Source organism: Mauremys reevesii, linkage group 1, assembly GCF_016161935.1.
Source record: "Mauremys reevesii isolate NIE-2019 linkage group 1, ASM1616193v1, whole genome shotgun sequence".
Classification (NCBI taxonomy): Eukaryota; Metazoa; Chordata; order Testudines; family Geoemydidae; genus Mauremys; species Mauremys reevesii.
The window spans coordinates 160,787,105-160,802,900 of record NC_052623.1 but is presented as its reverse complement, the minus strand read 5'-3'; the positions used below and the strand labels follow the sequence as shown (position 1 = coordinate 160,802,900).

The window sequence follows — 15,796 nt, the reverse complement described above, 5'->3', positions numbered from 1 at the left end:
ACTGACTCGCTCAGACCTCAGCCAAACCAATGTCCCCTATGTTATTGCTGCTTGCTGTATTCTCCACAATCTCTGTGAGAGTAAGGGGAGACCTTTATGGCGGGGTGGGAGGCTGAGGCAAATCACCTGGCCGCTGATTACGCGCAGCCAGACACCAGGGAGATTAGAAGAGCACACCAGGAAGCGGTGCGCATCAGAGAAGCTTTGAAAACGAGCTTCATCAATGGCCAGGGTACAGTGTGACTGCTGTGTTTGTTGATGAACACCCAACCCCCTTGATTGACTCAGTCCCTGTAAGCAACTCCCCCTCCCCCTTCGAGTACAGCTTACTTATGCAAATAAAGTCACTCTCATTTAAAAAGCATGAATTCTTTATTGATTCATTATAAAAAGAGGGAGAGAAGTAAGGGTGTGCTTTGGGAGGAGGAAAGGAGGGATGGAGAAGGCCATTAAAAAAAAATTCAGAGTAACGGCATCCTTCTGGTTGGGCTGTCCACGGGGGTGGAGTGGGCGGGTGCACGGAGCCTCCCCCCACGCGTTCTTACACGTCTGGGTGAGGAGGCTAAGGAACATGGTGAGGGGGGAGGGTGGTTATACAGGGGCTGCAGCGGCACTCTGTGATCCTGCTGCCGTTCCTGAAGCTCCACAAGACGCCGGAGCATGTCAGTTTGATCACGCAGCAGCCCCAGAGTTGCATCCCGCCACCGCTGATCTTCCTGCCGCCACCGCTGATTTTCCTGCCGGTCTTCCTGCCGCCACCTCTCATCTCGGTTGTCCCTCCTGTCCTCACGTTCATCCCTCCTGTCCTCACGTTCACTGGCCTCTTTCCTGTAATTTGAAACCACGTCCTTCCACTCATTCAGATGAGCTCTTTCATTGCGTGTAACTTCCATAATATCCGAGAACATCTCATCTCGCGTCTTCTTTTCCTCCGCCTTATCTGTGCTAGCCTTTGGGATGGAGGAGGGACGCTTGAAAAATTTGCAGCTGCATGAGGGAGATAAATATTTAGAAAGATACATTTTACAGAACAATGGTTATACTCTTTCACAGTGAAAAGCACTATTCACCTTACATAGCACATGTGATTTCCCTACAAGGTCGCATTTTTCATCTTAATAGTGACTGCTTGCATCTCTGGGGTTACAGATCTCAGACACAGGTCCAGGCATCAGGATTCAGCTTGCATGCGGCCATGGTAAGCCACTGTCTCAGTGATTTAACCTCCCCCAATGCATGGCTAATACCACGCTAGCTCCTGCTAATCAACAACCTTCCCCCCCCCACCCACTGCTTGTCCGGTAGCTTGGGGAAGATCGCCTCGCCGGTGACCAAACAGAAAAGATCATCGGCATTTCACTCCTCCCCTCCCCCCGCTTCGCTACGTGCAGGAAAGTGTTTTTTTTAAGCTGCTGCATTCCACGAACCCAGTAGAGAAATGGCCACCCCCCTTACTTAAATTCCTGATTTTTAACCAGGTTATCCTGAACGATATCACTTTGCTGAGGATAACAGAACAAGATAAAGAGCGGATGCTTCTTGAATGCCAGCAGTCACCGGGACCATACGCCGCTATGCTTTGCCACGCAATGATACCTGATTACTTGCTACATGCATGGCATGGTAAAGTGTCCTACCATGGTGGGCGGAACAAGGATGCCTTGCCCAGAAACCTTCTGCAAAGGCTTCTGGAGTACCTACAGGAGCGCTTCATCGAGATGTCCCTGGAGGATTTCCTCTCAATCCCCGGACATGTTAACAAACTTTTCTAAATAACTATACTGTCTGCGAATGCATCCCAAGTCCTCTGGGCAAATCAATCATTAAAAAAGGCTTGCTTAAAAAACACTGTTTGCTATTTGCAAAGGTACACTCACCAGAGCTCCCTTCCAGGGCGTCATTCTCTGGAATAGTTGCTTGTGAGGGCTGGGAGCAGGGTAATTCCGTCAGGGTGATAAAAAGCTCCTGGCTGCTGGGGGTCACGGATTGCTGTGTGCTCTCTGCGAGGTCTTCCTCTTCTTCTTCCTCTTCATCTTCCCCGTCTGCATAATCCTCAGACATGGCAGAGATTACAACCCCCACCTCGGAATCCACGGTCAGGGTGGGGTACTTGTGGCGCAGCCCCTAAAATTCCATGCAGCTCATCATAGAAGCGGCATGTTTTTTGACCTGCCCCGGACCTTCCGTTTGCTTCTTTGGTTTTCTGGTAGGCTTGTCTGAGCTCCTTAACTTTCACTCTGCACTGCACGGAGTCCCTGCTGTGGCCTTTAGCTGTCATAGCCTTAGAAATTCTTTCAAATACTTTTTCATTTCGTCTTTTGGAACGCAGTTCTGTTAGCACTGAATCCTCTCCCCATATAGCGATCAGATCCATTACCTCCCGAGTGGTCCATGCTGGGGCTCTTTTTCGATTCTCAGGAGACAGCATTGTTAACTGTGCTGATGAGCTGTGCGTGGTCACCTGTGATGATGAGCTCTCCACGCTGTCGAAGCAGGAAATGAATTTCAAAAGTTCGCGGGGCTTTTCCTGTCTACCTGGCCAGTGCATCCGAGTTGAGAATGCTGTCCAGAGCGGTCAGTGGTGCACTGTGGGATAGCTCCCGGAGGCCAATACCGTCGATTGCGGCCACACTAACCCTATTCCGATATGTTAATACCGATATTAGCGCTACTCCTCTCGTCGGGCAGGAGTACAGAAACCGATTTAAAGAGCCATTAAAATCGATATAAGGTGCCTCCTAGTGTGGACGGTTGTGGCGTTAAATCGGTTTTACGCTCCTAAAACCGATTTAAACGCCTAGTGTAGACCAGGCCTAAGAGTGTTGGTTTATAAACTTATGCTTGCTGGGGATAGTCACTGCAAGGGAAGGGAGTGCTAAGAGTGAGCTTTTCTGTACTATATGTGTTGAATTGATCTATCTGGACAACTGGATTTTTATTATTCTGGTCACACTTGATATTAAGTTTTCATTTATCAATGGCATATAAAGTGTTAATAAACGACTACTAGATATTATGTGCATGTTACAAACAGAATTAGTCTTATGGATGGTTATAAACATATCACTAGAAATTGTTATAAGCCACAGTTATAAACAAACTAATGATCAGTTTGGCTCCAACAATTTGAAAAATGGATGAACCCTTTGTAATTTACTAACCCTTTATAAACCATTTATGAATGGGATGTTAATGTAAAGGATGACCATTAGTTCACTATATTAAAAATTTTGTTTTTTTCAATTTAAACGCCACCTGAAATATTCTATGGTCATCAAAATCCGTGAATAAATTTGATGTCTGTTCTGCATTAGGAACTAAGACAAAGATTTGCCTCCACAAATGTACAGATTCACAGACTGAATGGCCGAAAGGCACCATTAAAACCCTCTGTGTAACATAACCCCTAGAATTTCACTTAGTGCAGTGGTTCTGAAACGAGGGCCACCACTTTTTCAGTGAAAGCCCCTGGCAGGCCAGGCCGGTTAGTTTTCCTGCCATGTCCGCAGGTTCAGCCGATCGCAGCTCCCACTGGCCGAGATTTGCTGCTCCAGGCCAATGGGGGCTGTGGGGAGCGGTGGCCAGCACATCCCTCGGCCCGTGCCACTTCCTTCAGTCTCTGTAGGCCTGGAGCGGCGAACCGCGGCCACTGGAAGCTGCGATCGGCCGAACTCGCGGATGCAACAGGTAAAGAAACCGGCCCAGCCCACCAGGAGCTTTCCCTGAACAAGTGGCAGCCCTAGTTTGAGAACCACTGACTTAGTGATCCCTTCATAGAGCCCAATAATGAGCAGGGTGTAGACAGCTATACTTGATTTAAAAGACTGCAAGTGATACAAAATTTACTGCATCCCTTGGTAAATCTTACAGTGGTTAATTACCCTCACTATTCAAAATTCACACCTTATTTCCAATTTGAATTTTTCAAGCTTCGTTTCCATTCACGAGATCTTCATATGCCTTTGTCTGCCAGATTAGAGAGATCTCTGGTATGATGTTCCAGGAGAACTAGAGTGTTGACCTTCTGGGTTTCCTGGCCTGAAATGGGAAACTCTACGTTTTGGGAGAGATTCACTGAGAAGGTACAGAGGCTGCCCATTTAATAACAATTTCCTGATGATGCTTCTAATTACCGGGCATGAGTCGGTTTCTACTTCAGGAGAGGTTTGATCAGTTCTTAGAACTTCCATTGGAGAAGCTACAAATTCTATAGTTGCCTATTCGGCAACCAGTATCTCTGAGAGCAAAACTCTGATGTAGGGAGAGAACACTGGAAACCAAGAATATTTCCCATAGATACATTACCTTGTTTTGAGTAGGGAATGAAGCATGGTCATATGAAGTCCATAGAAGTTTTGTATTGGCTCATACATCATCACCTTGGAATGAAATGTTAATTGTACTTACTTGGTATTTCACCTCCTTCAATCAGGATTCTGCATTCCAATACCAGGCCAATCGCCAGTAACCAAAACCCCTTCTCTTCCATTTCAGTTTGTAATCTTCAGCCTTTAGATTCTTCTGAAAAATTTAAATGTAGGATGAAAATCTTTCACATCTAGAGGGGCTCATTGCATATCCTCAGGTATATCTGTGAATTAAAGGCTTGATCAAAAAGCTCATTGAAGTCAATGGAGCAAGGACAGATTCTGATTACATTTTCCAGACAATGACCAATCTATTGCATGTATATCTTTTCACTCCATCTACACTACAAAAATATCCGTGTTTAAGCAAGGTTGTGTAATAAACATGGCTGTGACTAAGCTGTCTTATAGTGTGTAGTTTCTTCTCTGTGTTGACATTTAAAACATATTTTTATAACTATGATAGAGAGAAAACCATGTTTTAATCCTAGTAGATATATATGAGATGATTTTTTTTCTCAAATCAATTATACACCATGTAATCGGTCGGTCGGGGCTCGACCCTCCAGCGGGCAGGAGGGGAGCCGCACCGACCCACCCCTGCTCGCCCGCTAGCCCCCAGGAGCCACGGAGAACAACGCCAGACCGCCGGGCCCTCCGGCACCGGCGCCAGGCAAAGAGCAGTACAAACAGGCCCAGGCCCTCTGGAGCAGGGGCTGGGCAAACAGTAGTTCAACCAGGCCCAGGCCCTCTGGAGCAGGGGCTGGGCAAACAGTAATTCAAATAGGCCCAGGCCCTCTGGAGCAGGGCTGGGCAAACAGTAGTTCAGATAGGCCCAGGCCCTCTGGAGCAGGGGCTGGGCAAACAATACTTCAAATAGGCCCAGGCCCTCTGGAGCAGGGCTGGGCAAACAGTAGTTCAGATAGGCCCAGGCCCTCTGGAGCAGGGGCTGGGCAAACAGCAGTTCAAATACACAGGGCTCAGACCCTCAGGCAGGGCTGAGCAGCAGTTCAAGTTCAGAGGCTCAGGTCCTTGTGACAAGAGCTGAGCAGCAACCAAGTCAATAGGCCCAAGCCCTAGATCAGGGCGGGGCAGCAAACAATAGCTCAGGGGGCGCAGATCCTCGCAGCAGGAGCTGAGTAGCCCCCAGCAAGTGCAGGCTTCTAGGCCTCAGCGCTGAGGTGAGGGGGGAGACTGCCACCCGTGCATGGGGTGGCAGGGGGGACACAGGCCCACCCACTCCACTGTGTCCCAGCCCGGGGCCCTAGCAGCGGCGTGGATCCGCTGCAGTCAGTGGGGATCCTGGCCGCAACACACTGACATGGGCACATCAGTGCCCTCAGCCGGACAGGGGTCGGCTACCCCCGGGCTACACTCCATCTCCCCCTCAGGGCCTACCTCGTCAGTCACACCCGGTTCAGGCCAGTCTGTCTGCATCGGCTCTGGCGGAGGGCTTGGCGGCAGGTCCGGCAGCTCCCCCGGGAAGTTGGGCCAGGACTGTTCGGGCGGCTCCTCTGGGTAACAGCAAGGCCGAGGGGGCTCCTCGTCCTGGCGGGTGCTCGGCAAGCCTGGGGGCTCCTTGTCGTAGCGGCCGCTAGGCAATCCTGGGGGCTCCTCCCAGTACCGGCTCCGGGTAGGCTCCGGTGGCTCCTCCTTGTAACGGGCGCGGGGAAGCTCCGGCCAGGCAGGGCAGCTACCTTGGGCCGAGGAGGGCTCCCACCCGGGAGCTCCCGCAGGCACGTCTGCTCTCGGCGGTGGCTGGCTCCTGACTGAGCTTGGGCGCGCTCCTTTTCTACTTCCTGCCCCGCCCCATGACTTCCGGGGGGCGGGGACCGGGGGTTGGAAGTTCCGCCCACTGCGGTGTTGGCAGGGCAGCTCCCTCTGCCGGGCAGGAGGGGAGCCACACCGACTCACTACACACACACACCCCTTAAGTCTGGCTCCCGTTCATCGGGGCCAGGCTCCTCCATCTCTCCGATACGAGACAGGAAGTCTGCGTTGGCATGGTCCTTGCCAGCCCTGTGTAGAACGGTGAAAGCGTAGGGCTGCAATGCCAAGTACCACCGCATGATGCGGGCGTTATTGTCTTTCATGCGTTGTATCCATTGAAGGGGGGCGTGATCTGTGACCAGGGTGAAGGGGGCCCCCAGCAGATAGAACCGGAGGGCTTCTCAGGCCCATTTAATGGCCAGCGCCTCCTTTTCCACCACGGAGTAGTTCCTTTTGCGAGGGAACAATTTCCTACTAAGGTAGAGTACGGGGTGATCTTGACCCTCCACATCTTGAGACAGAACTGCGCCCAACCCCACCTGGGAGGCGTCCATCTGTAGAATGAACCCTCGGTGGAAGTCCGGGCTGTATAGAACGGGCTCTTGGCAGAGGCAGTGCTTCAGCCGTCGGAACGCTGCCTCGCAGTTCGCGTCCCAGCGCACCTGTCTGGGGCTATCCTTGGTCAAGAGCCCCGTTAAGGGCGCGGCTATGGAAGCAAACTGGGGAATGAAGCGTCGATAATATCCGATGATGCCCAGAAACTGACGAACGTGGCGCTTCGTCGTTGGTGTTGGGCAGTCCAGTAGGGCCTGTACCTACCCCACGAGAGGCCGCACCTGGCCCCCTCCGACCATGTAGCCCAGATAATTCATCTCCTGCCAGGCGATGCGACACTTCTTGGGGTTAGCGGTCAACCCCGCTTGCCTGAGTGACCTTAGGACTGCCGCGACCCGGGGCAAGTGCTCCTCCCACCGACGACTATAGACGACCACGTCGTCCAGGTAGGCGGCGGCGTACTCGTGATGGGTCTGTAACAGGCGGTCCATCAGCCTCTGGAAGGTCGCCGGGGCCCCATGAAGACCGAAGGGCATCCGGGTAAATTGATAGAGCCCCGAGGGGGTGGCAAAGGCAGTCTTCTCCTTCGAGGCCTGGTCGAGGGGGATCTGCCAATACCCCTTACTGAGGTCGAGGGTTGTGATGTATCGAGCTTCGCCTAGCCGATTTAGTAACTCGTCTACCCAGGGCATCGGGTACGCGTTGAAGCGTGAGATGGCGTTAACTCTCCGAAAGTCAATACAAAACCGTCTGGAGCCATCTGGCTTGGGTACGAGCACCACGGGGCTGCGCCACTCGCTCTGGGATGGTTCAACGACCCCCAAAGCTAGCATCGCCTGGACCTCTTCTTCGACGTCGTCCCGCATTCGATAGGGTAGGGGCCGGTTCGTTTCGCGGATCACCTTCCCGGGCTCCGTCTGGATCGAATGGCACACCAGATTGGTCTGCCCTGGGACAGCGGTGAAGGTCTTCTGAAATGCTCTCAGGAGACAATTAGCCTGCTTCCGCTGCTCGTCCGTCAATGATTCGCCCAGCGCTGGTGCGAGGTGTTCCTCGGGCCGGGGTACGCGAGGTCCCAACTCCGGTTCGGGGGGACACGGGTTAATTAGGAGGCCCTCTTGTTCACACCAGGGCTTTAATAGGTTGACATGATATCGTTGGGTCGCCTTGCGCTTGCCCGGCTGACGAACCTCATAGGTGACGGGTCCTGTCTTCTTAACCACCTCATACGGCCCCTGCCAGCGGGCCAGTAGTTTAGACTCACTGGACGGCAGGAGAAGCAAGACGCGGTCCCCCGGCGAAAATTCGCGGACCCGGGCTCCTTGATTGTAGGTCCGCTCCTGTCGGCGTTGGGCCGCCCTCAAATTCTCTCTGGCTAGGGCTCCTGCCTGGGTAAGGTATTCCTGTAGCTGGATGACATAGTCTAAAAGACCTTGGGTCGGGGAGGTCGTCTGTTCCCAGGCCTCCCGCACCAGGTCCAGGAGTCCCCGAGGGCGGCGGCCGTAGAGAAGCTCAAAGGGCGAGAACTGTGTCGATGCCTGGGGAACTTCCCGGATCGCTAACAGCAGGGCAGGCAGGAACTGATCCCAATGACGGAGCTCCTCGGGAGGGAATTTGCGCATCATGCTTTTAAGGGTTCTATTGAAGCACTCAACTAGTCCGTCCGTTTGCGGGTGATAGACGGACGTGCGGAGTTGCTTGACCCCTAAGATACCGCACACCTGTTGGAGCAGCCGGGAGGTGAAGCTGGTCCCTTGGTCCGTCAATATCTCCCGGGGAAGTCCCACCCGGGCGAAAATCTTCATCAATTCCCGGGCCGTAATACTCCTCAAGGGGATGGCTTCCGGAAACCGGGTGGCGTAGTCCACAAGGACGAGAACATGCTGAAACCCGGTCGTTGTTTTGGGGAGCGGACCCACGAGATCCATGGCGACCCTCTCGAAGGGTATCTCCATGAGGGGCATGGGAACCAAGGGTGCCCGGGGTACTCCAGGAGGGGCTGCTAGCTGGCATTCTGGGCAGGACCGGCAGTACTGCTTTATATCCTGGTGAATCCCCGGCCAGAAAAACCGCCCTAGAACCCGGGCTAGGGTCTTCTCTTGCCCCAGGTGTCCGGCGGCCGGGACGTCGTGAGCCAGCTTCAGCACGGCCCGCCGATGGCACTGGGGAACCAGTAGCTGAGTCCGGGGCTCCCGGGTCCGCGGGTCCCGGTCCATCCGGTACAGGCGGTCCCGACGCAACTCAAAGTGGGGCCACTGAGCAGCTCGCTGGGGTTCAATCACGGACCCGTCTATGGCCGCGAGTTGCTCGTAACAGGCGCGGAGGGTAGGGTCCGTCCTCTGGTCCTGGCAGAAGTCACTGTCAAAGCGGGGCCCCTCCGGGGGCTCCCGGTGTGGTTCCTCCTCTCGGGTGGGTCCCGGCCCCTCTCCTACGGTGTCCGCTAGGTCTTCGGACAAGTGTTCCGGGGTGTCTGCTTCGAAGACCGGCTTGACCCGCAAGAGTTCCTTGAAGGCGGGCCAGTCCCGCCCCAGGATGACAGGGTAGGCCAGGCCCTGCGCCAGGCCGACTACCAGATCCCGAGTGACCCCTTCAACCGTCAACGAGACTCGGGCACTAGGATAGAGCTTGACATCCCCATGTAAGCGGGAGTCGGCCGGGGGTCCCAAGTCCTGGCGCACTAGGGTCTGGCCACAGCCGGAGTCAATTAGGGCCCGAGCGGACTGGTGGCCGACAACCACCGGGACGGTTAGCTTGGGGTTCTGGGGCAGTCGCGCTCGATTGTGTCCTGGCCAGACCTGGCCGAAGCTACAGTCCATCCCGGGGCAATCCCGCTGCAGGTGCCCCCGCTTCCCACAGCCAAAACAGGGGCTGAGCTCAGGCCGCCGAGTCCGAGGGGCCATTTGGGTCGGCCCACGAGGCGGTCTCCGACGGGGCCCCGGGGCTCCGTGGCGGATGGGCCTGGGCCTGGTCCGAGGGGTTGTCTCCTGGCCTCGGGCCCGGGGCTCCGGGTGGCAGCTCGGTCCGTGTCCTACCTGCCGGGTTTCACTGGGGGATTCCCCCTTCCTTTCCACCCGTGAGGTGTCTACCCTGACCCCGGGAGGGTGTTAGGGGGATCCTACCGCCGTTTCAGCGGCGAGGAAATCCTCCATCCCGCTTACGGCCTCGGCCAGAGTCGTGGGCCGGTGACGTAGGACCCATGCCCTGCCCTGGGACGGCAGGGTGTGAATGAATTGTTCGAGGACGACCTGTTCAGTAACTTCCTCCGCCGTCCGCTCGCCTGGTTGGAGCCACCGCCGGCAGTTCTCTTTTAGCGTCTGTGCGACCACGCGGGGCCGAGCTCCCGTGGGGTACACCTGGCTTCGGAACCTCTGCCGGTATGTCTCCGAGCTGACGTCTAGCGCGTCTAATATGGCGGCCTTTACTCGATCATACTGCCGGGCGTCCTCCATAGGGAGTCCTCGGTACGCCGTCTGCGCCGCCCCGGTTAAATAAGGGGCGAGTAGCGTGGCCCACTGGTCCCGGGCCCAGCCGGCGACCAGGGCCACCCGCTCGAAGGTTACTAGAAAAGCCTCGGGGTCATCGTCCGGGCCCATCTTGGTTAAGCGGAGGGGGGCCGCCATCCGGGGTGGTCCTGACCCCTCGCAGGCGGGTCCCTCCGCGGGACGAGGGTGAGCGATTAGCAGCTGTTGCAGCTGGGCCCCCAGCTGTTGCAGCAACTGCTGCTGCTGTTCCAGCTGGGCTGTGTGCAGGCCTTGTTGCAGCTGGAGGTGGGCTGCATCCCTCTGTTGCTGGTCCTCCCGCTGGGTCGCCTGCTGCTGCTGCTGATGCTGCAGCTGGGCGGCCAGCTGCCGCTCCTGACTTTCCACGATCAGCTGGATTATGCGCTCCATCTCCATTTGGGTATTGGGGCCGACTTGGCAGTCGTTGTCCCCTCTTCTAGCCCTTTCTCCCAGGGCTTAGGTTCAGGGCCCTGGTCAGGTGCCAATGTAATCGGTCGGTCGGGGCTCGACCCTCCAGCGGGCAGGAGGGGAGCCGCACCGACCCACCCCTGCTCGCCCGCTAGCCCCCAGGAGCCACGGAGAACAACGCCAGACCGCCGGGCCCTCCGGCGCCGGCGCCAGGCAAAGAGCAGTACAAACAGGCCCAGGCCCTCTGGAGCAGGGGCTGGGCAAACAGTAGTTCAACTAGGTCCAGGCCCTCTGGAGCAGGGGCTGGGCAAACAGTAATTCAAATAGGCCCAGGCCCTCAGGAGCAGGGCTGGGCAAACAGTAGTTCAAATAGGCCCAGGCCCTCTGGAGCAGGGGCTGGGCAAACAGTAGTTCAAATAGGCCCAGGCCCTCTGGAGCAGGGGCTGGGCAAACAGTAGTTCAAATAGGCCCAGGCCCTCTGGAGCAGGGGCTGGGCAAACAGTAGTTCACAAACACAGGGCTCAGACCCTCGGGGGGGCTGAGCAGCAGTTCAAGTTCAGAGGCTCAGGTCCTTGTGACAAGAGCTGAGCAGCAACCAAGTCAATAGGCCCAAGCCCTAGATCAGGGCGGGGCAGCAAACAATAGCTCAGGGGGCGCGGATCCTCGCAACAGGAGCTGAGCAGCCACCGGCAAGTGCAGGCTTCTAGGCCTCAGCGCTGAGGTGAGGGGGGAGACTGCCACCCGTGCATGGGGTGGCAGGGGGGACACAGGCCCACCCACTCCACTGTGTCCCAGCCCGGGGCCCTAGCAGCGGCGTGGATCCGCTGCAGTCAGTGGGGATCCTGGCCGCAACACACTGACATGGGCACATCAGTGCCCTCAGCCGGACAGGGGTCGGCTACCCCCGGGCTACACTCCATCTCCCCCTCAGGGCCTACCTCGTCAGTCGCACCCGGTTCAGGCCAGTCTGTCTGCATCGGCTCCGGCGGAGGGCTTGGCGGCAGGTCCGGCAGCTCCTCCGGGAAGTTGGGCCAGGACTGTTCGGGCGGCTCCTCTGGGTAACAGCAAGGCCGAGGGGGCTCCTCATCCTGGCGGGCGCTCGGCAAGTCTGGAGGCTCTTTGTCGTAGCGGCCGCTAGGCAATCCTGGGGGCTCCTCCCAGTACCGGCTCCGGGTAGGCTCCGGTGGCTCCTCCTCGTAACGGGCGCGGGGAAGCTCCGGCCAGGCAGGGCAGCTACCTTGGGCCGAGGAGGGCTCCCACCCGGGAGCTCCCGCAGGCACGTCTGCTCTCGGCGGTGGCTGGCTCCTGACTGAGCTTGGGCGCGCTCCTTTTCTACTTCCTGCCCCGCCCCTTGACTTCCGGGGGGTGGGGACCGGGGTTGGAAGTTCTGCCCACTGCGGTGTTGGCAGGGCAGCTCCCTCTGCCGGGCAGGAGGGGAGCCACACCGACTGACTACACACCAGTGTAACTCTGTTGGCTTCAGCAGGGTTACCCCTAATGTACATGGGGTTGTCTACACTTATACTGCTGCAGCAGCACAGCTGCACTGCTGTAGCACTTAGCGAAGATGCTACCTAGCCAACAGGACACCCTCTCTCGTTGGCATAGGAACTCCACCTCCCCTAATGCCAGTAGCTTGGTCGATAGGAGAAGCCCTCCAATCAACATAGCACTGACTACACCAGGAGTTAGATCAGTCTAATGATGTCAGTCACAGATGTGACTTTTCCACACTTCTGAGCAATGTAGTTATACAGACTTACATTTGTAGTGTAGATCAGGGCTTAAGGAAGAGCAGAATCAGGCATAATTTCATCTGTCATAATGTTGCTGGGGTTCTCAGGGCTACCAGGTATCTTGATGCAGAGCTAAGAGCTGAGCCCCTGCTAGAGCCCAGGAGCCCAGCTCTGTGACAGAGAGCTTGGAAGCCTTGAGGACCCAGAATCTAGGGTAGTCCACATGGCAGGGTTGCTCTGGAACCACAAACCCTGGAAACACTGCAGTCCCCAGTCCCAAGTCATTCCACATAGTGGAGTTGCCCCAGAGCCACAGAGGCCAGAAACTCTGCCGTAACCAATTCCAAGGCAGTCCATGTGGCAGAGCTGCCCCACAGCCATGAATCCTGGAAGACCAGATTCCCCAGCAGCCCACCATGTGAGCTGGCAGGAAACCAGGCAAAGTTCCATCAGATCCCTGCCTGTGTTTCGTCAGGAGTTTGTTGAAAGAAACTGAGATATTTTCACAAATGTTGTTTTGACAAATTGGCATTTTCCTAATAAAAATCTGTTTCCCTGGAAAATTCCTGACCAGCTCTAGTCCAAACACATTACATCTACTGGTTCTCCTTTATCCACTAATTTGTTAACTCTCTAAAAGGAATTATAGTAGGTTAGAAAGATAATTTTCCCTTGCAGGAGCTCTGCTGGTCCTCTCTTTAGAGCCCTACCAAATTCACGGCCATGAAAAACGCATCACTGACCGTGAAATCTGGTCTTCTCCTGTGAAATCTAGTCATTTGTGTGCTTTTACCCCATATTATACAATTTCATGGGGGAGACCAGCATTTGCAAATTGGGAGTCCTGACTCAAAAGGAAGTTGCAGGGGGGTTGCAAAGTTATTTTAGGGGTGGGTCACGATATTGCTACCCTTACTTCTGCACTGCCTTCAGAGATGGGTGGACAGAAAGTGGCAGCTGTTGGCCAAGTGCCCTACTCTGAAGGCAGTGCCCCATCAGCACAGAAGTAAGGGTGGAAATACCATACCATGGCATTACTTCTGCACTGCTGCCTTCAGAGCTGGGCGGCCAGAGAGTGGCAGCTGCTAACTGAGGGTCCAGCTCCGCAGGCAGCAGTGTAGAAGTAAGGGTGGCAATACCATACCATGCCATCCTTACTTCTGCACTGCTGCTGGTGGTGACTCTGCCTTTAGAGCTGGGCTCCCAGACAGCAGCCGCCGCTCTCCAACTGCCCAGCTCTGAAGGCAGCACTGCCACCAGCAACAGCGCAGAAGTAAGGGTAGCAGTACCACAATCTCCCCTACAATAACCTTGTGACCACCCCACAACTCCTTTTTGGGTCAGGACCCCTACAAATTCAACATCATGACATTTCAGATTTAAATAGCTGAAATAATGAAATTTGCCGTTTTTTAAATCCTATGACCATGAAATTGATCAAAATGGACCATGACTTTGGTAGGGCCCTAGCTATCATGTAAGTGTTCTATAATTCTCTATTTTTTAACTTAATGTATGTGGTCCTGAAGTAAGGCTCCCTGATCTGTAGTTCCCAGGCTCACTTTAAGTACCAGTTTAAAAATAGCAACAACATTGGCTACCTTCCAATCTACTAACACAGTAATTAATTTTCATTATCTATTACAGATTGTTGTTAACAGCTCAGCCAAGTCACTAACCAGTCAAGATGACTTCTTGCTCTTTTATTTTATCCATTTGTTCCAGCATGTCTTATACTGATACCTCACTCTCTAGCACTGCCACATCTTTATTACTACCCGTATAAAGTATCTCTGGGGTAGGTATCTGCCCATCATCCCCTTTTAGAAAGGTGAAGGTGTATTTTTTTAATAACTTCTCTCTAGAGTCCTTTTCCTCCTTAGTAGTTTAATAAACCCAGAAAGGCTTCTTGCTTCAGATATTCTTTGAGAATATCTTGGTTTTTGTCTTTATCTTTGGCTATTTGCTTCTCAAATTCCCTCTTGGCCCTTCTGCTGTATGATCTGCTTTTCAAAGGTACTGATCACCCACTGTTCTCACTGAAGCGAGTTAGAACTGTGGGTTCACAGCACCTTCGGAATAAATTAGGCCATGTTTTTTTCCATCTGCCCTGAATAACAATCAGTCTCTGGGATGAAATGCAACAATCACAGTTTACAAGATAATCAGTACAGTTATTTGGTCAAAAGCACTGAAGGAAAATTAGCGGGAAATACGTACCTGGGGCTCGAGGTTCTTGCTGACTGAGCACCAAGAGTTTAGTTCTCCTATTTATACTTGCACCTGCCATAGCAATAACGAATCAATTGCATTACATAGTTCCACTTGGTAGATGTATTCACTGTGTGGTCAGATAGTTAAAATTTACGAGGTGATTACTTTTAAACCATCTTTGACCAGGATATGAACAGGATATAAAATAGTTAGCAGCTGGCTCCTTATTTTATACTGACACACCCATCAACATATTGTTTCTGTAAGCAGAGTCAGGATGAGCCCTACCCTGACATCTGGTGGTACATTATGAGGAGTGGGCAAAGGAATTTTAGGAATGTGCATTTGCATTGGGCAAAGGAATTTTAGGAATGTGCATTTGCATTGGTAAACCTACTCCACTTAGCATAACACACAGCAGCATGGGAAGGTTATTTTCACACTGTGGAATCCCCAATTTCTTTGTTATTGGGGCAGGAAGGAAAAAAAGGGGCTGTTACCTTAATTATGTGAATGAGGAACTATGAGACTGCTTTATGACAGAAATGACTCAACCTACATTAAATAGTACTTGCTAGACAAGGGACAGGGGTTCCAAAACCCAGTGAAGAGAGAGAGGCTGGGGACTGGTGTGTGTACCTGATGGTATGGGCCCCTTTTGAGGGCCTGGAACACCAATTGCACTTCCTCCTCTCTCCACTGTTAAAGAGCAGAGCTAATTTTGAATCCTTTAGGAGTCCATCTAGAGGCTGCTGACCTGAATTCATGTTGGGCCATGTGGCAGTGGGGCTCTCCTACTACAAGTTGAAATCACTAGGAGCTGAAATCACTAAAAGAGCTAAGCTTACTAAGCTGAGATCACTGAGTGCTGTGTTAAGTAGTGGGAGAGCCTGAAGATCTATCACCAAGCAGCTGGCAGAGCGGAGCAGTCTGCAGCACGTTGGAGCAGCCCATGGAACAGTGAGCAGTGTGGAGCGGTTTGTGGGGGACGGCTGACGTGGTTCACGGGTCTGCTGGAGGAGCGGCACAGCTGGTGGAGTGGAGCCAGTCGTGGTGAAGGCTGCAGCAGAACTCCACGGAGAAGCGGGGCAGTCGGCCCTGGCCCACGTAAGGTGTCCCTAGCACCCTGAGTGTGTGACCCCCCCCATTTCCACCCAGGCTGGTGGAAACTCTGCAGATAAACTTTTGAACTCTGGGGTGGCACTGACCGGAGACTGAGACTTTTGGGTTGTTGGACTTTGGGGTG

At 54.0% G+C, this 15,796-nt stretch overlaps 1 protein-coding gene across 1 annotated transcript in view; it reads right to left on the bottom strand.

Moving 5' to 3' along the window:
- Nucleotides 1-14,634, bottom strand: part of LOC120376040 (putative gastrointestinal growth factor xP4) — a 34,235-nt gene extending 19,601 nt beyond the window's left edge. The window contains exons 1-2 of the mRNA XM_039496956.1: nucleotides 14,557-14,634; nucleotides 4,408-4,521 (exon numbers count right to left, since the gene is read on the bottom strand). Coding sequence (XP_039352890.1) covers nucleotides 4,408-4,489 — 82 coding nt within the window. The 5' untranslated portion in view covers nucleotides 4,490-4,521; nucleotides 14,557-14,634. The remainder of the gene's footprint in view (nucleotides 1-4,407; nucleotides 4,522-14,556) is intronic.
- Nucleotides 14,635-15,796: the final 1,162 nt, after the last annotated feature.